This window comes from Amblyomma maculatum, chromosome 10 (genome assembly GCF_055883805.1).
Source record: "Amblyomma maculatum isolate TAMU_Amacu chromosome 10, ASM5588380v1, whole genome shotgun sequence".
NCBI classification, from domain to species: domain Eukaryota; kingdom Metazoa; phylum Arthropoda; class Arachnida; order Ixodida; family Ixodidae; genus Amblyomma; species Amblyomma maculatum.
Genome location: NC_139353.1, coordinates 6,412,389 through 6,439,942, shown reverse-complemented (window position 1 = coordinate 6,439,942; position 27,554 = coordinate 6,412,389). Strand labels below are relative to the sequence as shown.

Genomic DNA, 27,554 nt, shown 5'->3' with positions numbered 1-27,554 from the left:
TTAACTGAGGTGGCAAAACAACTCACCAGACCCTTCACCTCCGTGAGGAACTTGTGTAGTTGATATGCACCAGCCAGAGTTTGTTTTCTGGGTGATAAAGAGATAAAGGAAGGAGAAATTTATTAGGAGCTTGAATAATTCATATGCCGAAGGAATATACGAGCCAAACCAAGTTAATCGATTTTTCCTCATCAAATTCGAATTCTAAGTTACAAGCTCAAAATCTTCCCATAGCCCATACACTTACGACATCAAAGACTTTATATAGTAAAATACAGCTTTTAAATGTTCATAATTCTTATACAAGAAGTCATTTTGGCTTTTATGTCTCTTTATACCATGCAGAACTACTTATAAGCTCACCTGTTGTTGCAGAGGCCCATAAGTCGTTTCCAGTTCTCCTGAACTTCGATGACCTTGGATCGAATAGGCGAGGCCAGCTCCCCATGCTTCTTCATCAGCCGTTCACAATCGTTCTGATGGTCCTGTGGTAAAAAAAAACGCATTCAAGCAAATTGAATTTGGTGGCCATCGAGGCAAACTAAGCAAAACTGGAACTGCTCTCACTACTCTAATGCCACCAGTAGTCGAATACTGTGGTTACAACTAGAGCTGTAGTACGCCCACAGTGTGTGGTCAGGCGACATGTTTGTCACTCTGATGCTATGGCTACTTAGTGCTATAGGACAACAAGCCTGCTCCTGAGTTCAGTGCTAGTCACTAAGGGCTCGTGACAAAGAGCAGCTTACACAGGCATTCATGAGCACCAAGTGTGCCAACCAGAAAAAAATTCTCCTAGAAAGACGGGGGAAAACCTGCATGCACTTAACATATCAATGACCACTCACATACAAATCCTATCCTGACAGAAATAAGAACAGTCCCAACCTTACAACTCCTATCGTAACAGAAATAAGAAGAGTCCCAACCTTGAGCTTGGCATCGATGGTCGTCATCTCTCGTTCCACAGCATCCTGCCTTCGTTGCAGAGACTCGACAGCACGTAGGCTCTTGCTTTCTTCTTTTGTTGACATAACGATAGCCTGGGAAATAAATGAGAAAAAAGCGTGTTAAGACACAAAGATCCAAACTCCACATAGTATGAACGAATTCGAGCAAGGTGACGTGAGCAGTGCGCTGACCTTTTCATTGATGCGGTCGACAGTGTCGTCTACATCACGCCTGAAGGCATGCACTTCGAGAGCGGCGGCTAGCTTGGCTCGGTAGGCCTCCAGAGCTCCTTGCAGAGCTTTCCACCTGAAAAAATAAAAAGTCATAATCATGACTGTTGCATTTAGGCATAAAATTCCTCAAGAAAAAAGAACAAAAGAGCCAAAGGAGCAAACATATCAGCTTGAAAGTACTAGCATTAGATATCCACGAACGTAAGAGAGGCAAGCATGCATGACAGTTTGTGCATGTGAGACAAATTTATGCCGTTCATTCATGTCTCATGCATGTCTAGAACCCTTCATTTTCAGAAAACATAATTTCTACCAAACTCTTGCACTCTGCATGCATTTTTTAGAGATTTAAACTTGTCTTCTACCTGAAAATATGCCTTCATGGAAGCGTACTTGTATAATACACAAAGACTGAAGACAGCAAGCGAAAATTAATACTTTGTAATTACTCCAGAGCGGCGTTCTCGGTTAACTAATGATTTTAACTGGTGTGGCTTAGTTTAAAAACAAATTCAGAAAGTACACGTATCAGAATTGCACAATATGCTAAATTTTCTAATACGAATTGAATAAGAATGCTATTTGCTTCCTACCTGATTCAAGCAATTGATATTCGAGAATTTTCTAATCTTCGACACTTCCCTGTATGCAGCAGTGGTCAAAAATATATCTAGCCATTGCAAAACCAAAATATTTCAACAAATTGCCCGAACAGTTTAAGGTGTAAGCAAAACAGTGCAAAGGCATCCTCTTCATTATCTTATCCAATGTTAATCGCATGCATCTATCATATTTGGATGCTAATAGGCTTAACTGAACCTTGTGACAAACTCTGCAAATGAGAACACGATGGTCAATCATCCACTTCAAACAATCACAATGCAAAAGCGTTATGTCTGATTTTCCCAAATATGCTGCATTATGAACCCATCCCCATGAAACTCGTCGCTTTCACAACTCACCTTTCATGCTCCACCATCTACTCTGGACAGCCACGACATGCAGGAAAGCCAACTCACAAAATTTTGCAGGAGGTCAATATGTGGCAGCTTTTGCTCATGACCAAATGTTGCAGAAGAAAGCAAAGAAGATGCTTTCATACTGCTTTTCTTTGTTAGCACTTTGAACTCAATCTTGGGAAACTTTTCCCAGGTGCGGTGGTTCTGCCATACTTGAATTTATGAAAGCTAGCCCAGTGTTTGATCACTGCCAAACAATCGGAAATCCTCGAATGTTCATTTCTCAAATCTTGTATGAATCGAACAACAAACATACTTGATTCATACTCAAAATTTTGAACACTTGCACGTCCCAACTAAACAGTCCTTCAAAGCACCTTCCTTTTCCATTTTGTTTACTAAAATTAACCAAAAAACCTCGCACAGAGGTGAAAATAATGGTAGATTGTCTTTTGCTAAAAGAAATGAGTGAAACTATGGTTCACTCTGCTATAGTAAAAAAAGGCTTCAACTGGAACGTCCCTTGAAAGCAGAATTTTCTAAAGAAAGCCATGCGTTTTCTTTTTTCCTGTTATCAATTTGCATTAGGCTCACAACAGACCCAACAAAAAGCCCCTTACTTCCGGTTCAGTTTCTCCCGCCGCAGCTGCACTGCACGCGTGTTGGGCCGGCCTTCTCGGATGAGCTTGTCGGCGAGCGCGTTGATGTTCTTGATGCGACTGTCGTCAACCCTCATGTCCTACAAAAATGTAGAAACAGACAATAACAGTGCTTCTCCAACCAATACACATTCACAAAGAAAGCTTGACCGATGAGCAAGATACAGAACTTTCTGAGCAGATAGTAAGCAAAAAAACTGAGTGCGCTTTGAACAGTTTTAAAAGTAAGGAACACAATACAATTAAATGCCCTTGCATGTTTGAGATTTATGTCATGCACAAGGATTTATGAACAAAGTACGAGAGGATGATCATACTCAGAGCAAGAAGAATGGTGCAAGCATAAAGCAGGACCGCCAAACCAGCATAGGTCTTTACTATGATTTGAAGAAAGAAGAAAATATAAAACAATGAAGCCAGGAGAAAGTAAAACAATTTTGTTAAAAACATGCCAACTCACTGCGCATGCATGTGCGAGTGGAAGGCAGCTTATCTGCACATTTTATTTCTCATCAACTCGATGTTCAAAACCCACTGTTCCCAAGCTTAACTGCATACGACCATAAGTGACCAATCAAGCTTTGACAGTGCCAACCTCCCAAAAGGACTTGTAAGGAAACGAAGACTGTCAGGCAGTTTATATGCCTGCACACACCTTTATACAAGTTTGTGTGGACTGCTAAACTTACACGCTTAGTGTCCTTTACAGCAAAGCCATGACGTGAGTCCAATAGCAGCTCACAACAAACAGGCACGTGGATGCAAGCCCACTCACCGAATCAACGTCATCTAGCTTCCGCTGCAATGCTTGACAGTGCTCGTAGTCTTCTCCCGTATCCCCAGCTTGGACCATCAGCTCCTGAGAAGAAAAGGCAGTGCATGGCATTGTAAGAGGACATTCAGGAGAGATAGGCTTCATACATGTGTTGGGTGACAATATTTTCACAACAGGTCAGAATGTTGCAATTTTTAACCTTTGAGGCCCTGGATATCGCAAGCACTCAAGATTTACTAGTAATTGGCTGCAAAAATGCTCATCAAATATGCTTTACTCTGTCATTTCACAACCCCTTTTCTTCAAAAATTTAGTCAGGTAATCGAAGAGAAGCTAGTGCTCCCACAACAGCAATACACAAGGACTGTGTAGAGTTGGTTGAATATTTAAAGAAAACCCCCAAGGTGGAGTAGATTTGTAGTAAGGGAGTAATTACTCATGACATCCAACCAAGTGCAGCCATACGGCTACAAAGGACAGCTATACAGCTTTCTCAGAAACTTCGTAGTTAAAGAAAAATTCACCCTGGTCAAGGTATTGAAATTGGGAAGGCTCGATCTCCTGACCAGAACGAATTTTTCTTTAACTACGAAGTTTTTGGGATGGCTGTGCTCGGGTGGATGTCAATGAGTAATTACTCCCTTAATACTGTGTGAAGTCTTACACCTCCTGCTGCGGGAGGTGTAAAACTTTTTTTTTCTCGCAAAGTCAGACAGCCGGAAATCCGGACATGCCATGGGACTGCATTGATCTCTGAGAAGTGAACTTCATCAGTGACAGTGAACCTTTACGTCTTTCGACACGCTGGCTTAAAGCGTTTCGCACTTGAAACAAGGCTTTTCTGGGTTTTCACGTGTGCAGGACACGACTCGTTTTCAGTTTTGAACCCCGTGAAACACGGTAACTCGAACCACCTTTGCAGGCTGAAGTGTTCGAAACTATTTTGCTCCAGAAGGAGCGCAGCGGGGTTTGCGGAGCCTCTTCCAAGCGCACATCCCTGTGAGAGCCGGGCGCCAGGCCGGGGGACGCTTGTACCCATTTTTACCGGTGGGTGTCCGGCGGCAGGTTTCGAACGAACCACCTCCCGCAGCCGTCATTAGCCAACTAATGACGGTGAACCTCTCTCCGGCCAGTCAGCAATGAGCTTTCCAGGTTTACAGCTCAGCATTTATTATGTGAAAAAGAAGCAGTCACTTCTTCACATATTTGGAATAAAGTTCTCTCTTGCCAATGGAAGTTTGGAATGTTCACTGACATCAGCACATCTGTTTTTCACAAGCAAAACTGTCTAAATAAAGCTTTACCCCAGCCTCTCCAAGCAAAACTCAAAAGGTAGAACCCGGAACATGTCTACGCTCACGCTGTAAATGGTCACAAGAGGAAGAGGTCAATACTGCAGGCAGCTACATGCCCTTTACACATGCACTCATGGTGGAAATCAGACAAGAGGGCAAGAAAACGGACACTTCAAGAGACCAAGACAGAAACAATGCTCCCTCATCGAGACTCTATTTCAAACGCACCTTATCTCGGATCCAGGCCTCGACCTTGTCGACCTGGCTCTCAAAGTCCAGCATATCCTGGGCCTCCTCGAGTCCACGACCTCTTCGTCGGAGTGCATCCAGCAGTTCCTGCCACAGCTGCAGCAGCCGTGATAGCTGCTCTCGTACCTCCCCTGATGCTGGGTGCTTTTTACTGAGAAGGAGCTCTCCTTTCTGCATGTGAGCCCAAAGACAAGAAAAACTACAGTTCCACGGCAACTTTTTGTAGGCAATGTTCACCAGATGCAATGTCTGTAACAATGCCTTGTGGAAAGTCTCCAGCTGATAACAGTCCGATTTTTCGACACTCATGCTTGAACCTTGAATCCCTATGTCTGTCCTTAGCCTTGAAATGAAATAGTAAGGCTATACAAAGTCTCGTCTGGTCAGGTAGTGCATCCAACCATTTCAATTATGTGGTGCTGTGAAAATGTTTGCCTATTTCAGTTTTGTGATTGGTTCTTGTTACAATGTTGATTATGACACGTTTCACCTTTCTGTGCACCCTCCCCCGCACTGTAATGCCAGTTGGCATGTGGGTAAATAAGTAAATAAGCAACACTTTCCAAACGGAAGCTGAAGCACCTACTATTTTAACAACAACCTTTAGTCGGCATTTCTCTTTGTTTTGGCATGAAATCCCCAGATTTACAAACAAAATTCAGTAGCAAAATTTTTAAGATGCTTTTTTTATGCAGATCAGGAAGTTTCAAGGCAAAATTAGATTCTGCTTTAGTTATGTACATGACTGAGTATAACATGTTTCCACAGACTGCAAAATTTACAAGTCTGTACAAAATTTGGAGCACTTTATATCTGCAGCTTGGCTCAAAAAAACAAAACTGCTTTCACAAGCACAAATGAAGAAGCCAAGTGACTGACTAGTCTAATTACATCAAAATCGAATTTAGGTTCCTGGTCTGAAGGTGCCCCTGCAGACAACAGTGCACAATGACGTGGAGCAGCCGGCAGAGCTGCTAAAGCAAGCAAGAAGACGAGAAGCTGTTCAGCCCAGAGATTGGCACTGATAACCAACCCAGGCAGAACACTTGGCACCTGCCAAGTGTTCTGTGCACTTCTGCTCAGCTCATCCAGGGAAAGCCAAGTCCCTCACCTGCTTGATGGCAGAAATATTCCCTTCATGAGCGGCCAACTCTGCTTGGAACGCCTGGTGCTTCTGTAGCTGCTTCACCTGAACACAACAGAGACGGAATGCTTTCAACAAAAAAAACTAGCACTGTTCACAGTGCCACACCAATAATGTAGTAACCAGACCAAAAGAATAAACTTAAAGCGTTAAGCATGTATGAAAAGATAGAAATGAGAGATATGTCAAATGTTTGAGAGGCATAGATAAAATTAAATAGAGACTTCTTGCAATGCTGCAGAAACAGCAAAGGATGAAAAAATCACGTATTTCATCATATTTTTAACAGCTAGCATCCTCATAAAAAGATCCTAGCAGTAGGAATGCCATACTGAAATTGGGGCATACAACTGCGTGGAAAAGCACGAGGCTACAGACGTTCCACAGCTTTCGTGCTGACTATGACAGGCTATCAACCTGTAACATTATTCACCATTATGTCAAGCAAGAGGAATGTCTGTTACAGTGTTCTGCAGGCAAAAGGACGCACAATCATGATGGATAGCCAAATGAAGTGGCTATTGTTTCATTTTTACCCCAAAACAGCGCAACCAAGAAGAAAAAAAAAAAAAAAGATTCTGTGCTTTCTGTGTATTTTGACTTTGTCTGCCCTGCCCATAAGAAAAACAGATGCGAGCTTTGGGACAGCAAAGGAGCATGACAATTTACCTTCTCCTCCAGGGAGACGGGCGTGTCGGCAGTTAGGCAGGCCTCCTGTGCCTCGAGCTGCTTGTGCCTGGAAGCGACCCAGGCCTCCGCTTCAGCCGCATCACGTCGGAATTGGGCGAGAAGGAGGCCCTCAGCAAGCTTCTGACGCTTGGCTGCACTCAACTGCTTCACCTGGGCACGCCTGCACGGCAGAGTCACAATGGCCGTGGGATTTGTACCCACTTCTCAGATGCACAAACTACTGGCCTGCCTTCTCACCAAGAATAAACCTGAGATAGAAATTTTAGTTCTGCACAGGGTGCCTGCCTACACACTGTACAGACACTGCCGAGTTAAGCTCAATGACATGGCACTATTGTTCGCATATGCTGTTACTGGTCTACCTAAGAGACACCTCATGAGAATGTGCACCAACTGCTGTTATCACCGATTGGAACTATGGATAAAAAGCAGCTGTCAGTTCGTTTATGCATTATATCAGGTGCAACAGACACTTTGCGAGGTTCAGAAAAAGCTGTCTAAAGAAGCCATGATCAACGGGAAGGCAATGGAGGGCCAGTAGTACTGCCTAGGAATAAAGCTCTCATAGCCACACAAAGTCACTGGCATGAACAAGGAATAACTTCTGGGCGGGACCACACAAAGACACCAGGCCAGCGTTGGCCTGAAGCCCAGCAGATAAAGATGGATGAATCCCAAAACTTTGACGCGCTTGTTGAAGCTAGTGCTACCATATGGCACGCAGGTTTTTAGGAAAACCTTACCTTATCTGCCCCATACAGCATCTTCAATGTTCAAAATATTAAATGCGTCAGTGAATGGAAGTTTGACATGGGTGTACAGCACTTCCTATGATGTCTTGAACGGTACTTACAAGGGGATATTTCAGATGTTTAATAATAATGATGATGTTCCTTCGTTGCTATTGCGTTTTGTTTTGGTGCTTTGTGCGTCTTATGACTTTTACAGTGACTAGTGCTTCTGCATTTTGTTCTTTTCTTCTTTTTACGAATGGTATCCGCCGTATGTCCGGCATTCATGCTACAAAGTACCTTGTATCCTATGTATATTTTCGCCTTTAGTTTTGCCTTGTAAAATAGTTTCTTTTGCACATTTTGCTGTTATTTGCCCCCCCTTACTCAATGCCCTTCTGGGCCCTGTAAGGTATTATGAATAACTAAATAAATAAAAATTAGATACATCTACGTTTAGAACACACAGGTAGATTTAACTGTATATACTAAAAAATCCATATAGTACACTACTCAGCCCCACAACTCACCTGGCTGCAACCTCTTCCATTCTCTTGCGTATTGTTGCACTGTCAAAGTGATTCTGCTGGACCAGCTTCACTCCACACTGCTCCAATGTTTGAAGCTGAAGGTTGTAAGAAAGATGGGAAAGAAAGATGGGAAAGAAAATGAGTAACACAACCATTAAAAGTGCTTCTAGTGGCAGCAGGAAAAGTTCAGCTCCTGACAGAGTGTAGTCAGGAACTCGGTGGTTTGTTAGTAGCTGAGAATAACCACAACAAAGCTTCAGTAAAAAAACTTGTTCTCCCTTTAATAACATCATCTCTAGCTCTTAATGTCTGCCCAGTTGCAGCAGCAAAACACTGCAAAGGATATTTGTGTTTAACCCTTTCACTGTCGGCTGTTTCTGACTGGGACGCACCCCCAGTGTCGGCTTGGTTTCAGACAACGAGCATATCAGGGAACGAGCATAAAGATTTATTTTGCATCATGATGGGTATACAAATAAATTAGTCAATGCAATTTGCACATTTCAGTGTTCTGCAGGTGTTTAAATAAACATCATCATCATCAGTCTGACTATAAATGATATATGATAAAATAAAAAAAAAACACGCTCAATACTTCTTCAGAGTGTGGTGGATCCTGAGTCCGAATCCGAGCTTGGCTGGTAATCAGAACCCGAAGAGCCATCGCTCCAGTCAGCCGTCGAAGGTCCCGCGCGGTCCGCCATCCGAAAGTAAGCGCGCGCGGAGGGCGCACATTCAGTGGCCAGCACAAGGGAGAGAAACGGCGCGTAGTGAAGTCGAAAGAGAAAAAGATGGAAAGGGGCTAAAACACTCGTGTGCTGCTGCTGCTAACGGCAAGCTGTCCTCAAGCGAGGGCGCGTGGAGAGAGCGAATGCAGCAATCGAGTCATATGTCAGTCGGAGAGAGGCAACCGCGTGCGACCCTGAACTTGCCACGCCGTAGCGGAAGCGCGACAAAGAATAAAAATAAAAACCTCCAAACCTGCCGCAGATGGCAGAACAAACTTTGAACCCATAAACGCACGCGCGCGCCGAAGGATCGCTCGCTCGAGAGAGTAGTGTCACGGAGCGACCACGCCCCCTCCCACGAGCAAAGAACGGGCGGGCGTGGTTGCACCATACTCTTCCATATATGTGTCTTATCGGCGCGGAGCGAGCATATCAGCTTGTAGAAAGATTCAACAGATGGCGGAGCAAGTCCAAGCGCGGCAGCTTTACGGTGAGGCGCGAAGATTTGAACGCAAGATAGAATACGTACGGGTACGTTATTGACACTGCGGGGAGGAAACGCGAATACGTACCGGTACGTTCGTGACAGTGAAAGGGTTAAGCGACAACAGAACCTCTGCCATGGCATATAGGTGAAATAAGGTCCATCAGCCTGGTAGTAAATACAATAAAAATGTGCGTGCGCACGCACACACACACACACGCACACACACACACACATATATATAGGGGGATAACTCGATGCAAGCCTTAACATTTCTTCATAGTTACAGCTGATTTAGCACATCAATTTTGCCTCCCTTGATATTATTGGCATCCACTTCTGTGCAAGGAATGCAAAGCCAAGCATCACCTTCTCATCCTGGGTGGCCATGAGCTTTTCAAATGCTTCATGTTTCTTCACATTTGCGTCGACCTCCTCAACAGTGGTGCCGACCTCCGTGCCCGACAAGTAGACCTGCATGCCGACCACTCTCCTCAAAAATCTCGCAGGGTATGCAAAGAAAACTGGCAGGTATCCAAAATATGAAGTGATAAGGTTTAGCAGAAAGCAACTTTTTCACATTTCTTTCCTTCACTGCCAAATAAATCACTCTGCAGTGGTGGATGTAAAGATAACTGTGCCCTAATCAAAGGAAGACATAATCACTCTTTTCAAACTTTGGCAAATTAATAGAAGACCATTAAAAATAGAAAGGCTTAAGCAGAGTATATTACAGTACAGCAGTGAGGATGCACGAATGAATTATTTGTGAAAGCATCTTCATGGAACTTGTATCTGTAAAACAAAGTACGGACACAAAGCACTTTTGTACTCTCGTAACGCTTGGTAGCACAACTAGTAGGCAACCATTGAGAGCTGTAGAACATGGTTCTGTGAGGTATGCCTTGCTGACATTTGCAGGGCATGATAGTAAATATTGGCTTGACTCAATGATTATCACGACTGTTGTTGAAGGCGCCACAACCGTCAATGCAAAAATGACAATTTGACATTGCAAGTGTGTCCCGCATGAAAACAGAAACAGAAGCATGACAATGCTAGCCCTACATGACGAGAGCAAAACACAAGCAAACATTATATTCATGCAGCAGTATGCGAAATGTGAAATCCCAAACCTCTTGCTGGGCGCTGAGTGTGTCCAACTGCTTGGCGTCCCTGAGGAAGAAGTGTAGGTCGAGCAGCTGGTCCAGGTAGACCTTCTTGTGCTGCCAGGCAAGGTGCAGGTCATCTCGTGCCTGCAGCAGCTGCGACAGGCGCTCCTGTATCTGCACAGAGACATCACAGCTACTTTCAGCCTCACACACAATGGTCCTGGAACCTGTGAACCCAAAAAGGCAATATCAGTGGACTACATTTGAACATCCTTTTAATGATTAACTGGAAAGTAACTGTACACAATATTGTTATTGACATCCATCAGCAATATTACATCAATGAGTATTACCTTGTAATGCCACTTTACATGAAAGAAAGTTCTGAAACATCATTAAAGGAGAAATAGAGTGCAAAGGAAACACCTACATAAATGTGAAACCAACATTATAAAACTTTATAGACAGCAATGAAAACATGAAAAAGGGCTGGTTAAAAAAAAATTTTTCCGGAATTAAAAGAAAAAACTGGACCTTTGTCACAAACACTTTTGACAATTCTGACAAAAAAATTAAGAGCAGAGCGGAGGTTGACCACCGCAAAAAGCATCAAAACTCCAGTCAAAGACTGTAATGACATTCTCATTCTATTCACACTTCAAATTTTGTTTGAAGGTTTTCTTTCTCCCTTCTTGTCAAGAAAGCCATGCTGCAACTTCCAAACACAGTTTCTAAAATTAAGCATCATTCAGAATCCAAATCTAATCACTTGAATTTGATTCGTTTCAGATGATTTCCAATCAGTTCCTCCAGTGTATTTTTGGAGGCTTCGACTCATCATTTCTGAGTGATCATACAGGGTCATGGAGTCCCCAAGAAGTAAATAAATGGTCACTTGCCTCTGCCGTTGCATAATGCTGTTCATCCATCATCATCTTGCCAAACTTGAGCACATCGCTGAAGCTCTCCTCGCGGGCTTCAATCTCAGCCATCACTTGGTCGTGCTCAGATTTGAGCGTCTGGGCACCGGTTGCACTGCGCACGGTCTCCTTGGCAGCCAGCTCTGAGCACAGGCCACGTGCCCAAGTCTCCAGGTCCCGAACCTGTGCATATGAATAAAAGGAAAAATAGTATTATAGCATCTTCAGCAGAACATTTTAAGTGGGCTAGGTTCAGCACTATTAATCCTCCCTTCCTCCTTAGTGCCTGCCCTTCCTTTCCACTACCCCCATTGCTCCTTTTGCTAAGCTCTCCAAATCAAATCACCCACACATACCAATGGCTCCGTCACAACACAGTTTAAAATTTATTTTATGTAGAAGGATGCAAACGCACAGTCGAACACAATTTCAATGTGATCACTCCAGGCTTGCCCTACTTGGCTTCAATCGCTTTAACATAGCTTATTTTAGCAAGAAGGCTGCAACAAATGTCACACGTGAGCCTGGCTAGCTTAAGGATTCCCTTATACGATACTATAATGTTTGTTGTCGCGGGCTAAGTAACCGTCACACCAGGAAAAATTGGTTTGCCCGTATTAGCCAGAATGCGCATGATAACCTTCCAATTTCACTATATTGTACAGAGAGAGGCATAACTGCTGGAGATTTGACTTTTCGTTCCATGGCCCCCTTTCCCCTCCTCACCATGGAGAGGAACTTCTGCAGCTGCAGGGACTCCTTGAGCTGCTCCTTGCGCTGGGCTACCTTCTCCTGTAGTGCAGCCCACTGGTCGACTACCAACTGCTGCTGCTCTGCAATGTGCTCTGCGTTGCCGCCAGGATAGGCCGCCTGCAGCCGCACGCTGTCATCCACCAACACCTGCGGCAGCACAAGCATGGGACGACACGCAAAGGGTTACTAAACACTCTCCGCACATGACTGCACTCCACATAGCGAGAATACCTCTTTCAATTTTTAAGCCACTTATTGAAAGCTTTTCAAATACACACAGGCAGCTTGAAGTATTCATGGTGGTCTGCATAGCAATGCTCTAATAGCGAAAGTTTATTTACCAGCAGTGACACGTACAAGTACCGCTTCCCTCCCAGAACAACAGAGGAATGGAATGCTGTTCCAGAGAGCATAGTCAGTTCCGATTCTTTTACTAATAAGCTGAAATATGCCTTCATCTCATTATCATATTTATGCGATTATTTGCTGTTTTTGATGTTTTGCCATTTGAAGTTGTTTTTCACGTATGTGCCTTATAACGAGCTTTCGATTTTTTTCGAAGCCAGTCCTGCTTGGGCCAGTGTATTGAATCCCAATAAGTGTAAATAATTAAATTGAATAAATTCGTGCTCCAAACCAAAAGGCTCCACACATGTGCACCCATCTATTGTTATACTGATTGTTTGTAAAATGTTGTTGTTGTTCACTTTACAGCTTTACAGCTCGCATTTGCAACAGCCGCCAACGACAGACCTCTGCTCATGCAGTGCTGTGTTACCAGTGGTGTCTTTGGTAGTTGCACAATGGTGAACATCCCTCTGGCACCATTCCTGAGCGAGCAGCAGCATCAACTTGCACTTCTTGCGATGCACCTGTCGCCTACCTTAGCAAGGATGAAATTGGCAAGCAAGCAATGGGGTGCACTACTCTGGTGCCGCAAGTCACCATTGTGAAACACCATGCTATTGGCGTACCCCCCCCCCCCCCTACATTCCTTCTCGCTATCTCTTCACTATCACACTCTTTCACACTTTTTGATGCACACAGTGGTAGCTTTCACCCTCCTTGTGTTGCTCGCTATCTCTGCCAGTCACGCCGCTGACACTCAATCCACTTTGAATTTCAGAGCACAGCTCTTAAGAGCTTCTTTTGTGTGGTCAGCAGAGGCTTTTAAAGACGTGCAGCAGCATCTTTAGAGAATGCGCAAACAACCTGACATATGATTTATATGTGTGCAAATCATAAGGTATGTACTCCCTATAACAACTCATGAAACAAGTTCACCAGCTTATAAATTCCATACAGTAGAACAACCACACACGGAAACTAATATGGCAACTAAAAACAAACCAGACACACCTCAAATTGTCACAGTTATACTACAAGTTTCTCCTTTATCGCTAATCCCTTCAGACATCCCACTACACACCCACATAGTATTCAATCATTCATGGGCATCAATTAGGAAAAGAATGTAGCCCATTATTAAGCCCACCTGTAATTGTGCTTCGAGGGCAACAAGGTCATTCTCGAATCCTTCCTGCCTCCGGACAAGGCTCTGAGTAGCTTGCAGGTCTTTCCCCAGTTCATCGGGAATGGCAGTGTATTTTTCCTGAATTCGGCTGAGTGCATCGGCAACATCTCGGTTGAAGCGGTGGATTTCTCCAGCTGCTTGGAGCTTCTGTTCTCGAGCCTGCATTGCTTCGTTCAGGGCTTGCATCAGGTACCTGTAGAAAATGCGTGTTCAGCCTTCATTAAGAAGAATGGTGGGGCTTGGGCACCCCGTTCCTCACGCTCGTTTACATTTTATTTTCCTCCACATGGGCACATACTGCATAGCTGCTTCGACTCACATGACAAACACAATTTTAGATATTTTATGAAAGCCTTACTTACATTCATTAAAAAGGGTGATATATATTATCAATATTTTAGGGTTTGTGATATCAAACAAGAATTGCAGGTGCATAAACCAAACCAAATCTTTCATAATCATTGGTGAATTTTTGAAAGATGCGCTACAGTGCTAGGCATTAGTTAGGCTGGCTCCACCACAGGACTGCACTGCCAGCAGCTAACCAGTTTTGTCTTTAGGAGAAGTGCTACTATTTCTAGGGCCCCAACGCACAGTTTGATATATCGAATGACCAGCAAAATTTCAGTTCTATACACATAGAGCGACTTTTGTATAGTTCCTGGATTTTCAAGGGGGCAAACAGTACGGTCAGTAAAGCCCATTACTCGAAATGGTTAGGTTCAATATATTTGGGCTCACATGTATTAATGACTGTGGTGCTGATGGTGCCATTCGCTGCTGGAGCGGCGCTGGCCCATCGAGGCCCCCTACACTGTTTCACAGAGTGGCACCCTCGATGTGCAGAGGAGCACAAACAGAGCAAGCGCTAGTTCATATCAAAACAGAGGACATCACATGTCACAGAACTGGAATATGCGCCCTTAACCCTTTCGCTGTCACGAACATACCGGTACGTTTTTGCTCTTCCCCCCCACAGTGTCACCGACGTAATGTTACATTCTCTATCGTACGTTCAAAACTTCGCGCTTGAGCGCGAAACTGGCACGCTTGGACAGGCTGTGCCACCTGTAATATCTTTCTACAAGTTCGCATTTTCACCTAGCGTTATGCTGATACGTATATACTGAAGAGTATGAAGCGACCGCGTCCACCCCCGCCACCTTCTTTGGTGGGGGGCGCGGTCGCGGGCGCTACTCTATTGCGCTAAGAGATCACGCGGCGTGCGCGTTTCGCAGCGCCTGCGTGCGGTTATGGGTTCATGGGTTGTTCTGCCATCTGCCGCAGGTTTGCAGGTTTTTATTTTTATTCTGTTGGCATGTCTATGACGCCACGTCCCGTTCAGGGTCTTGTGCCGTCGACATGCATGACCTGATTGCTGCTTTCGCTCTCACTTGCATTGCCGCGCCCTTGCTTGCGGCTAGCAGCAGCAAAGAAGATTGTTTCAGCCTCTCTCCATCTCCCTCTGTCATCTTGATTTCACAACGTGCCATTTCTCTCCGTTGTGCGGACCACCAAAAGTGTGCCCTCCGTGCGCGCCGTTACTTTCGGATGGCTGACCGGTCTGGACCTTCGACTGTGGACTGCAGCGATGGCTCTTTTGATTATAAATACGAGCCGAGCTCGGATTCGGACTCTCAAGAAGTAGCGAGCAGTTTTTTCTTATATTATTCTCATTAAGCTAATTTATAATTAGGCTGATAATGATGATGAAGTTAATTAAAAACAACTAAAGAACACTGAAATGTGCATATTCCGTTGACTGTTATTTGTATAGCAATCATAATCAAAAATAAATCGCTATGCTCGTTCCCTGAAACACAGCCGCTGGGGGTGCCTCACAGCCAGAAACGCCCGACAGCGAAAGGGTTAACAGCTGTCGCTACACAAGCACTTTGTAAGCAACAAAGAAAACTGCTCACTCAAGGTGGTCCAGGCACTTCTCAATTTCACCAGACCGAGCCACATCAGCCGCGATTAAGCGCTGCCCGAGGGCGACACACTGTTCGTGCCTGTCCTTGCCAGTGTCAACGAGCAGCTTGAGGTCTTCAAACTTGGCTTGCAGAAGCTGCACCACACAGAGACGGGCGGAACTGTTATACTGAAGGCCAATGAATTTCGTGCACAAACACTGAAAGCACTTTCACAACCTACATTTCAACAAAATGTTGGTAATCTGCAAACAGTAGATCATGACAAACCTTACTAAACATTATGTCTGAGGTTGTTGTTCTGCTTAACAGGTTAGCTTCGAAGTCATGACATGTTTTGCAGGAACACATACATACAGCACACAGCACCAAGCACTACTTTGCAATGGAAACCAATACAAAAGTACAGGGTGTTTTCTTTTTTCTTTTTTTTTTTCCAATTTTGACTATCTTCTGGAAGGGCAATACATAAGTATTCGTCACACCGCTGGCACTAATATGTGGCTAAAATGAATACAACAATACGAAAAGAGGGGCAATAAGCCCACATTTATTGTCACATATAAGCAAAAAGTATGTCATCCTAGTCATAAAATGCACTGAAAGTGCTGAAAAGAAACTTATTCCTGAGAAAAACTACAAATGGCATTTGACTCAGGGTTGAGGCAGTTATATTCCTAAGCAAGTTACAGAAAATGTTATTCCAGCCTGCAAAACAAATTAATGATGATTGATTAGGCCAGGACTACCAAGTGAATTTTATGCAGCAGCCAGAAGAAGACGAACTGCTGCAGCCGCTTTGGTACAGAATGGTTAAGAATATAGTGAGGTGCTGTCCAGAGCTACGTGGTACTATATATACTTGACATGTTACCAAACAGTGCAGAGTTGAGAGCAGGCGAGGACACTTTAACAAGTAAAGAAACAAAAACATACCAGGAGATGCTCGTAGTCCTTCCCATAGTCCTCAGAGAGGGCGGCCTGCATCTGCTCATTGATCCAGTCCTGGAGGTCATCACTCTCACGGAAGAACTCGTGCGTGTGCTTGGACTCCATCAGCTTCTGCCGACGCACTGTCGACAGCTTCTGCAGGTTCTTTATCTCCTGGTTCACCGTTTGCTGCAAAATTGCATCCCATGATAAAATTAGGGGCCAAATAACTTTCAGCCTTCATCACTCTAAGAATGTTTACAAAAGATTCCATCATCCAATGGATGCGAGAAATCACAGGTTAAACTCTTCAGGCACTGTGTCCACATACTATGTGAATGCAACCTGAACACTGTAAAATCTCACCTATATCCCACAAATGTGGATTCAACAGAATGCCCTCAAGTCTGAAAGATATGATGCAGAAAGACATCCAAGTCAGGCAGGTGAAGTGAACACAGGAATCTTTTCTTAAATGCCTGAACTGATGTTTCACGGCGGCTCTGGTATAGTTCCAAAGAGAGCAATTTTGGTTTGTTTTGCAAGCTTAAATACTGTAATATGATCGAAATGTGTTGATGACATTATATAATAACCTGTATAGGACAGGAATTAGTCGAAAAAAAAAAAAAGAAAAGTTCAACTGAGGCTTTGGAAAGAGTGCTGGGTCACATATATGAGGACCTGACGAACTTGCATAATTCTTTATTATACATTGTTCCCAATGAAGGTTGGAATCTTTTTCGCTGCCATTTGGTGTTCCCTTTACAAAAATTTTTCCTCCACTTGGTTATAACGCTTGCATTGAAGAGGTTAATTAAAATCCACATGAATCAAACTAATGATTAACCCTTTCAGGTATTCTGAGTAAAACTACGTACATCCAAAGTCTGCAGCTTTTTCTGGGAGCGCACTAATGCTAGCAGCTCTTTCACCTTTTCAAACTGACTTAGTGCTCTTCATGTCACAACCAGGGTGCTTCATCTTGTTCACTAGCTAATGAAGTAAATCATTTTTCTCAAGACAGTGAGGCCCTGCCATGGTGACTCAATGGTTAAGGTGCTAAACAACTGAGCCATGAGCCCGTGTACAGTGTGATGTTAGTGCAAATTTAATCAAGAGTCCCATTGATCCGAAACTTCTGCCTTACACCGCGGCGTCCTTCACAGCCCAAGCTGCTCTGGGGCATTAAACCCCATAAAGCAAACAAAACAAAGACAAACAATGAGCTTGGTAGCACATCCTTCAAACATATTTGTGAGGACAGATTCTGTCAACTGTAAAAATATAACCCTTTCTTCACATTTTGGATGTCATGCGCATAATTTAAACAAAACATATGTGACCTCCTTTTGCCTCATGTATTAGGTTGAAAAATTCTGGTCTTTCACTTTTTCAATTTCCAATCACTGTGGTACTTTGCACATGAAGTTTTAAGGTGCCTGCCTGTAAAAAAAAATAATAAATACATTTATATATATATATATATATATATATATATATTATATGACTACCGTATTTACGCATATGAAGGGGAGTTCGTATACAAGGCAAAATGTTGAGAGAAAAAGTGCTTTTTAACAATCAAAGTTGGTGTGCATTTATTATATGAGAGCGTCCTTTCTGTAAGCAGACACAGTATTCATGCCCTGCATTACAAACCAGACTAACAGGCACTCAAGCTATACGAACTGTTTAAATTTTAAATTAGGTAGTAATACAAAATGCAAAATTTCCTTGAAGAGGAACGGTAAGCATAGCCAGTAAGAGTTAACCAAACTTGCCACATGACAGTAACATTAAAAAAGGAGGGATCATGAACAGGAAGTGACTTTATCCCAAGAAATAGGAAGGTGGAGAAACTTACCATGTGGTTAGCGATTATCTTGGAGTCTGGGTGGTTCTGGTCAATCATGGTTTGACCCTGGTGAGTCATCTCCACCACAAGACCAGAGTAGGTGTCAATCTCGAGTTCCAGGGCCTGAAAGGCATTGTCGAAGGTGGTTACTCGTGAAACAGATTTGCATACAAGTGAGCGAAAAGTGTGACTTGTGTAGATTTAGAACATGCCAACCTGCTAGGTCAATGGCTCTGGAAAATTGAGTATGTTGAAATGAGCTGTCACAATAGCTGTCATTACAGATCATTAGAAAAAGATTTCCAAAAAAATACTGAAAGCCTTCCTCCTGAGGCCACTTATGTGTATGAAGGCAATTTAATACTTATTTTTAATACTATCAAACATTTTTCTTTTAGCACACATAGACTATTACAACTAAAGGCTTGTTAGGTTATATTACCTTTCATGCCAGCTTATGAACTCAATTTCTCACCAAACATGACAATTCAGGGCTCACTTGCTATTGTGACTATTGTGATCAATCTCCACAGCTTCTTATTCGTCTGGGTCAAACAGCAGTCTCCAACTAAAACTATTTGAAATTGTTGAAACTGACAGAATGTAGGTCTCTTAGAAGCTAAAATGTTTGGAATTCTATGAACCTAGAATAGGCAGCATATAGATATGGACCAGATTGGTAGGCTGTTAGGACAAAGAATTTGCAGGGGCGAGACACAAACCTTTTGCTTGGTGAGAAGCTTCACGGCAGCATCTTCGTCACGGCCAAAATCGGTGCTCGTTAGGACACTCTTCTTCTCATTCATCCATGCCTCGATCTCACTCACTTCAGAGTAGAACTGTTGGGGTGAGCAGCAACAAAGGGCGACTCAGACTAACTAGCGAACAAACAGACTGCCCAAAAACAAGCATATCACTGGGCCATTTGTGGTCGTAAGTGGTGAAAAACATGGCACGTAAACTAGCCTGGCTTTTTCTTTTACATTCCTCAGAATAAGTATGCGTGCTTTTCAAAAAATTTTGAATGTAACTGTAGCAGGCTCTCGCAGACAGAGCTGTGAATCATGCTTTCAAGGACAGAAAAATTTCACCAAATCTAAGCATGAAGTGCATAAATTTAAAAGCACAACCCACAGAGATATCTCTTAAAGTGACTGTTTTCTGCACAGACGGGAGACCTTGTAGAGAACTATGAAGAAAAATGAGAGAATCTTTTTCCCCCCATGATGTTCAGAAGCCTGGCCAACATTTTGATGCGAGTACGCACCGTCTGGGCCTTGAGCTGCAGGTCCAGCTTCTTCTTGCGCTTGCTGCACTCAGAGAGCAGCAAGTTCCAGCAAGCAACCAGCTCGTGGCACTTGTCCTTGACCGAGGCAGCAGCAAAGTGGCGCTGCTTCACCAGCGCATCACCAGCAGCCAATGTCTTGTCCACTATTGCCTGGTGGCCCTGCACCTCCCGTTCCAGTTTCTGAAAGCAAGCCAGAGGGAAGTTTTAATCGCAGTCACTCACTCACTCTCCTTCACTCACTCACCATTTGATGCCTTTAGCATGGCACACTAAGTAAGAAGGCAATGGCAATATGCACTCAATACATTTACTATTTGCACACAGATAAAATGTGAACAAGCAAAAAAAAATGTATATGTATTCTGATAGTGCATAAAGAAAGTTAGCTAGTTTATGTAGCATATTTCTGATTCATTTCTGCTCAAACTTTTGTTCTACTACAACTGAAACGTCCAGCACTTCTGAGTCTGCACTCCACAGGTGATTGATTTATCTCTTCAAGCCTTGCTCAACCCTTCATTGCAAGAGTAAACAGTGAAATCTCAATGATACGATTCCGCTTCCGCTTGACTTGTTTTTCGACATAATAAGATTTTGTTTTTTTCACTCCAGACCCATGCCCATAGAGGCAACGCAAACTAAAACGACTGTATCTGCTGGCTTCTGTCATTGAGAATTTACTTTTTCTCTTTTTTTTTTTTTTTTTCAAAATTTCGTAGTAAGTTCCAGATCAGTACTGCACCCTCGATGTCGCGGTCCGCTGCACTGACCTTGGCAGCCTGCCAAAATGCTGCCCACAGATAATATCTCCAGCATGTTGATCTTTTGAGATCTCCTAGTTGTGAAAGAGGAGGGAAAGAGGGGGGGGGGGGGGGGGGGAACCCTCAGCTAAGTTGAGAGCACCAAGTTTTAGATGCTCAATGTTGGTGGCTTTGTTGCGGGTGTGGAGCTAAGCGCTGAAAACTGCAACTCATTTCTTTCTGGACGCTGAGGAATAAAACGGGAGGTGGTAATAAAAGTAAGTTCTGTGCCAAATATGTTGCATTTGCGGCCTTTTGGTGGACTCTTTCCGATACCAAGATGCTTAGATAACAGGCTTTAATTTTCATCTTCCACGAAAATCGATCAACAAGATTCCACTGACAGCACCAGAGACAGGTTTCTTGCTACAGTTACACTACAAAATTTATATGAGTACAAGGGCAGTCCAAAGAACCTTTTCCCATGTACTTCACCGCTAAAACTGGAAAATCAACCATGACTCAGGAGCAATGTTTAGGTATCTGTTAATCAAACTCAGCAGCTCCTGCTTGTGAAGTGAAGGCTTAACCAATCAACAATCCATCAAAGGGCAGCAGAGTAAAACTCTCTTTGAAACCTGTGGAGTTTTACTAATAAGCATTCCATTCGGTATCGGCTCGATGTTGCCTCACCTGGTGCTTCTTGGAGAGGTTCTGGGCATCAATGAGGTTCTGCCCCAAGTCGAGCGATGATGCGGCTGACAAGTGCTCAGTGATCCACTGCTTCTCGGTGTCCACGTCAAAGTTGAACTGGTGCAGCTTGAGAGACTCCTCCAGCTGCTTCCGGCGCTCCTCAGCAGGCTCACGCAACTGGCTGAATCTGTACAGTTGAGGAAAATATTGAAAGGTGAAGCAAGAAAAACAAACCATAATAAATACGCAGATTTATCTGACCTTTCATCGAAAGTTGCACACCCCATCCCCCTGTGCAAAAACATTTCGTTTGCCACAACAATGTATGTCTTACTGGCTTAGCTACAGTCATGAAGCTTTTGATTGAAAACCCTGAAAGCTTCCCCATACATACTCTTTCATACATTACAGTTCACTGAAACTGCTTGTGTGCAAAGAGGAAAATACTATTTGCAAAACTATATAAGCATGCTGCACACTTTTTATGTTTTCTTAAGCTTTAATATCAGGGTACTATTGGCATCAAATGAAATGCAAACAGCAGAGCATGTGCGAAAAGGTTCAGCTCATGCAGTCTGCCTGTCATCATCAGATGTAGGCGCGCTCTTCTTGTTTGTGATAGTTTTGCTTCTATTTTCTTTAACGCTGGCTTTCTCACTGTGCCACTGGAGAGCCACATTCATCCTTTCCCGAGGAGGTGACTTGCGCAGTGTGATTGCACTGCAGTCTCCGTGAGTGAATCAAGCGCTCTTAACTCACTGGCCTACAGCGCTTTGATTTTGCTTCCGTCACCGCGCTCACATCACCCACCGCACTCACAACGAAACCACACTGCAAAACCACTGGTAACGAAACCACACATCGCAAGTCATCCCTTCCGGAAAAAATGAATGTGGCACTCCTGTGGCACAAGGGGAAACAAACACAAAAGAAAACGAAAGCAAAACAGTTGCAAACTGGAAGAGCGCACCTATCTCTGATAATCACAGGTAGACTGCCCCAGCTGGATCTTCTTTCCAAGTGCTTCCATCTTCACATTTCATTTGATGCTGATAGTACAGTAGTGATTTCACTACAAAAAATGTGCATGTCTTTTTGAGGAAAACAAGAGCTTACCTGTCACTGATTATGCGGGTAGCCTTCAAAATGTTGGGGGCATCGAAATGACCCCTGTCGGCCATGTCCTTGCCAAACTGGACCAGATCCAGGACCTTTGCTTCCCACGTTGTCAGCTCCACTTCAAGAGCCTGCACAAAAATGCCCCAATATGCCATTTATTGACAAGGGAAAAAGAAAACCAAAAGAAAAAAATACTTTGTTGATCGCCAACACTTAGCAACACCTTTGGAGCGAAACCATTAAGTTTAGTGCCTCAGTGACAAAGATGGCCTGATAAAGTTTCCACCTCAGCATTCTTCATTCCCAAACTAGCAATTAAGGACTGAACACAGATCAACAATGGTTTCTCCAATTATACGATGCTTCACCGACTATTCAAGAGGACAGGTCAACTGTCCCTTCCCTTTTAGTACTGAGACTATTTTGTTTAAGTTAAAGTAAAGCGTTTGGAGCAGCTGAAAATGAGAAACATGCAGCTTTGGAGGAATCTGGTATATTGCATGCCTAGGTATGTATCAAACTGTGTACAGCATGCCACAGTATGGTGCATGGTATGGTACTACGAGCAGAATTCTCAGCAGTGTTGATGACATTTCATACTGAACTCTGTGCAAAAAAAAAGTTATAAAACAGCCAAGTTATCCATTAGCACTTGGGAGAGCCCTTTCTTGACATTGTAACATGACTACACTATATGCCCCATCATGCTATCTCATCACACGGTGCCACAAGACAAACAGACCACCACCTCACCTGGTGGCGCTTGAGCAGCTCCTTTACACTGCGCAGGTCGTGTCCGAGATCGCGCGATGCCAGGGCGCCTTCCAGCTCATCCAGCTTGACACGGGCATCCTCCAGAGCCCGGTTGTGCGCCCTCTGTGCTGCCGCTTGGCGCAAACACTGGCCGCGCTCGTTGGACCGCCGGCACAGCTCCTGCCACTGCTTGTCCAGGTAATCCAGTACGCTCCGGATATCGTCAGAGGCATAGTGCTTGCCCGCTATCAGGCTACGGCCATTCTGCAGAGAGGTCACGCAGGCACATTCATTGCCACTTACGAACCACTCTTCTCACTTGCACACTGCCCCACAAAACCAAAGACCAAAAAAAAAGGGGGGGGAGTTTTAATGTGGTTAAGCTGCACTGTCAAACTAAAACTGTTTAGCTTGGTTTAGCTGGGTAGTAATTCACTTTGTAGCATTGAAGAAATTATTACATTCCAATGCATCCATCGTCATAAAACTCGGTTGTCGAATGTATGTTAAAAACAATTGGGGCCAGCTGTGCAGCACTGATAAAATTACATGATTGAAGTTCCTGTCAAATCCACACTAGACTTTACTTTAAGATACATTGTCGCTACATCAGGCTCACAAGGTTAAATCAAAGCCAGGCTTCAGAGATCACCCAGCTTGTGTAGCTTTGGTTGTCAAGGATAGCTTTCATTTCAAAAACAATGCAGGCACAATATGCAGTGCTAACTAGCAACCACTCACTTCTTGCTTACTATTCAAGAAAAGGAGGACAGGAAAACTAAAAAACAAATACAAAAGTCAGCTTCTATGAATGTTGACATAGCAGTCTAAGGTGGAAATGTGGTTGAGATGGTTGAGAAGGTTGGATTACTGTATAAAAAACACAACAGAGAAAATCCTGAGAAAAGAAAACGGACTTATTCACCAGAAACTATGGTAATTATAAAGCATTGCAAGCCAACTAGGTGACTGCGATTTGTCTAAGTCAATTCCCAATCCTGAATGCGGAGCCAACAAAGGCACAAACCGAGTTGATGTCATGGAGCCGGGCCTCGTTGGCCTTGAGTTCAGCCTCGAAGGCCTCGTGCTTCTGCAGCTTGCGCTCTAGGTTGGTCAGGTCACGGTAGGAGTCATCGGCTGCCATCTTGAGCTTGTCCTGAATCCAGCTTGACATCTGGCGGTGCAAAGACAGTCATGACCATTACTTTAGCTTGCACTCAAGGTAAGGACAATGCAGGCAGTCAGCTTATGTACAGTTTACTACTTGCCACACTGTATACACAGAAAGCAGAGGCCTCATATGAAGTGTCCCTTGAGAATTTCAAGGGCAGTAACATGTACCAATAATGACACAGTGCCCTGTGTGCTGCTGTGTTGTCTAGAGCTCTTCATGCTCTGACATAAGAAAAAGTCTTACAATACTTGACATCTAATTTACTTTGTGGAGATAAGGTATTCAACATAGTATGTGCGAATCAAAGAATACCATTCCTCTCTTTTCCTTGGTCACAAAGGCTGCAAGCACCACTGAAATGTTTATGCACCTAAAGCTGAAGTAATAATTAGTGGTGGTTGCTAAGAGTTAGTCACAATGTTTAGGCAGTAAAAATATAAATGCTGCATAAATGGGGACAACACACGCCCCATTATCAAGAAGTAATGCTCCATCAAATGTATACCACACAAGCTCATTCAGTTTTGCTTCATTTATGCTAAACGTGCATTAACATTTAAACGCATGGCTTGCAAACCAGAGAGGATGATCACTCATCTCACCTCAGCCGATTCTGCTTTGAACTCATGGTAGACCCGCGACTCTTCCAGGAGTTCCTTGCGTTTGTACGCCTTGTCCTTCACGGCTTGACGATTTGCAACGACCTGGTTGCGCCTTTTGTCAATCCTGACAAGAAAGATTTAACAGTTAGTCTCAATGTGATGAGAGCACACAGTGATTTAAGGGTTTTGGCCTTTTGGGGGCATATTACTGAACCCGTGGCCTTAACACTGACTGGTGCATGAAAGGTACATCCTGTGTATTCTAACTGCAGCTCTCTCAAAAGTTTCTTATAGCATTTAAGGATCACTTTTGATTTCTTCATCATTATGTTTAATATAGATGTTGTGGATATTTGCAACCATTTACTGCAGATTGACACTGGGATCAACACATTTAAAACAAGAGCTGCAAAAGTGCACGGTATCATGTGGTGGAGTTTAATCTTACTACTGGCAAGTAAAATTTGCAGAACACTACTCTCTTCTTTTCTCCATTCACTTAAGGGCTTGGTTTGATCAGCTTCTAAATGTCTTGCTCTCAAAAAACACCATGCATAAACGAGCAAATGTCATCCATATCACCTAAGGACTGAAACCAAACACCACTACATCATTAAGCTTACGGCAAATTCCAATTAATGATCCGGGCCCCTCTGCAAATTCACAAAGGAGCAAGATGTCTAGGGAGGTCAGAGACCATACCATTATAGTCTAATCAGAACTCATGATGTTAATCGACCAATACTTGAGTATGGATGTGTTTGTTGAGACCCTGACACAGCAAAGTAGAAAAAATCCAGAACAGGGCAGTCAGATTTGTTCTAGGAAACTACAGCTAGAAACTTAGCATGACAGAAAGCAAACATGAACTTAAATGGCAAGAGCTATAAGACCGTAACAGGAATACCAGACAAATATTTTCACAACATTTATTATTCTAGAACAGGCATAAACCGCGTAAACGTGAAATGTATATCATCCAGGTACCAAGCTTTATGTCGAAGTGACTGGACCATGACTTGAAGGTCAAGGAATTTTCTTGTAGCAGTGACGTTTTTGCTACTCTTTTTTTGTCAAGAAAGTCCAAGACTGGAACAGTTTGCCATCGAGCAATGTGTTTTACCATTACTTAACGTATGCAGCCCCCCTACTTTATTGCCCTACTGAGTGATGCAAGCACCCAATAAACAAGCAATCAAAGCACCCACTCAAAAAATTGTTCAACTTCATAGAACAGGAGAACCTGCCCCAGATTGCCTACGGGAATTCACCATTAGAGTATAGCAAGAAATCAATGAAAAAAAAAAAAAAACATGCACAGCATTGCACCATGCAGCATTCGCATGCACATGCCATGCATTTTACTTGGTGCTAACTTTAGAAATGTGTCATCAAGCTTACTCCTTGCTCTTGCAGTGGCCGGCAGCTATCAATTTGTCGGCCATGCCGCTGAAGCTTGCCACACGCTGGTCTTGAACCAGGAGGGTGTTTATAAGGTTCTCGTGGCGCTTGGATAGTGCCTCCACATCATCCAAGGTCGTCTGCATCAGCATAAATAAGTTTTGAGAGTTAAACGAATTGTTAAACGAATTTCTCAAACTTCCTTTTAACAATATTTCATTCATACAGCAGCGAAACGAATGCACTCACACCAAGATCTTCAAAGTCCAGCAGAGCATCATGGCTGCTAGTGATGCTGTCAATCTGGTCAGCCTCCCGGTTGAACATCTGAATAACAAAAGCAGAGGCAAGCTGAAATGACCTGTCATAAGCTCAGACAAATTTTAGTGAGTGTTCATGAAAAATTAATCTTAAAAGAACTGCAAATATGCCGTTAAAGCTGTCGAAGGTTACAAAGGTGGTGAAAATAATGCAACCCCGTTCCAAAGAACTCCGCAGCCAAAAACTTAAAAACAGAACATTTATGCTTTCTACGTACTAAAGAATGAAAGTACAATTAGACAAGGGCAATGCTAGTAAGCTGGATCCTACAACTAGCAACATCACTAAGGTACTAGAGTAGCGAGACATGTGAAAGCACAGCACATAATGAGAATGCTATAAGCCATATTATGCATCTGACATCCAGAAGAAAGAGTCTTTAGCAAGAGAAACAAATACCGCACAGAAGCCTTAGTTATGTGCACCATACAAGCCTTATTACCCGCTCGTTAACACTCAATAAACCACAAAAGAAGACTCAATTAGGTGTACCTAATAAATGAACAAAATTATCAATTGCCACATGATGCACAGACCTCTGATGGTCATAGTGAAAGGCACCTCTAAAAGTAAGCAAATTTTATCTCTTTCCTAACTTGTAAGCTTGGTATACGAAAAACCTTTGTAGGCAATGACAAACGTTTACAGCTAAAAAAGAAGTATGCAGCACCTGAAGGTCGACGTGCTGTCGAAGGTAGTCAAGCTTCTCCCGCCATCCACGGTGTATGGCATTCTGTTCATCCTGCAGCTGTCTTAGTGTCGCCTTCATTTCCTCGTTATCTTTGTTCTTCAGGAGCAGCTTTTCACCAAGCGCTTGGATGTCGGCAAACCTGCACGCAGACATAGACATTCCTGTCAGCCAATGAAATCACTCACATTCAGCACCAATGAGTCCATGAAGTTACGTGCACAATAAGGACCCGAACAACCTCTTCACCACAAAGTAAAGAAGCTTCCGGTTAAACGAGAAGATGGTTGCAACACCCACCAGAGTAAA

General features: G+C 43.4%; 1 protein-coding gene across 1 annotated transcript in view; it reads right to left on the bottom strand.

The window, feature by feature from the left end:
- Positions 1 to 27,554, bottom strand: part of kst (spectrin beta chain, non-erythrocytic 5 kst) — a 260,747-nt gene that overhangs the window by 46,097 nt on the left and 187,096 nt on the right. Inside the window, exons 28-55 of the mRNA XM_084581862.1 lie at positions 27,228 to 27,387; positions 26,486 to 26,563; positions 26,237 to 26,376; positions 24,836 to 24,959; positions 24,087 to 24,233; positions 23,060 to 23,323; positions 22,304 to 22,434; positions 21,188 to 21,374; positions 19,734 to 19,934; positions 19,189 to 19,305; positions 18,476 to 18,589; positions 16,615 to 16,797; positions 15,670 to 15,815; positions 13,709 to 13,940; positions 12,187 to 12,360; positions 11,440 to 11,643; positions 10,565 to 10,714; positions 9,798 to 9,902; positions 8,217 to 8,311; positions 6,935 to 7,115; positions 6,233 to 6,310; positions 5,101 to 5,292; positions 3,578 to 3,661; positions 2,764 to 2,882; positions 1,143 to 1,257; positions 930 to 1,043; positions 364 to 485; positions 27 to 87 (exon numbers count right to left, since the gene is read on the bottom strand). Of these exons, the coding sequence (XP_084437988.1) occupies positions 27 to 87; positions 364 to 485; positions 930 to 1,043; positions 1,143 to 1,257; positions 2,764 to 2,882; positions 3,578 to 3,661; positions 5,101 to 5,292; positions 6,233 to 6,310; positions 6,935 to 7,115; positions 8,217 to 8,311; positions 9,798 to 9,902; positions 10,565 to 10,714; positions 11,440 to 11,643; positions 12,187 to 12,360; positions 13,709 to 13,940; positions 15,670 to 15,815; positions 16,615 to 16,797; positions 18,476 to 18,589; positions 19,189 to 19,305; positions 19,734 to 19,934; positions 21,188 to 21,374; positions 22,304 to 22,434; positions 23,060 to 23,323; positions 24,087 to 24,233; positions 24,836 to 24,959; positions 26,237 to 26,376; positions 26,486 to 26,563; positions 27,228 to 27,387 (4,018 nt within the window). The remainder of the gene's footprint in view (positions 1 to 26; positions 88 to 363; positions 486 to 929; positions 1,044 to 1,142; positions 1,258 to 2,763; positions 2,883 to 3,577; positions 3,662 to 5,100; positions 5,293 to 6,232; positions 6,311 to 6,934; positions 7,116 to 8,216; positions 8,312 to 9,797; positions 9,903 to 10,564; positions 10,715 to 11,439; positions 11,644 to 12,186; positions 12,361 to 13,708; positions 13,941 to 15,669; positions 15,816 to 16,614; positions 16,798 to 18,475; positions 18,590 to 19,188; positions 19,306 to 19,733; positions 19,935 to 21,187; positions 21,375 to 22,303; positions 22,435 to 23,059; positions 23,324 to 24,086; positions 24,234 to 24,835; positions 24,960 to 26,236; positions 26,377 to 26,485; positions 26,564 to 27,227; positions 27,388 to 27,554) is intronic.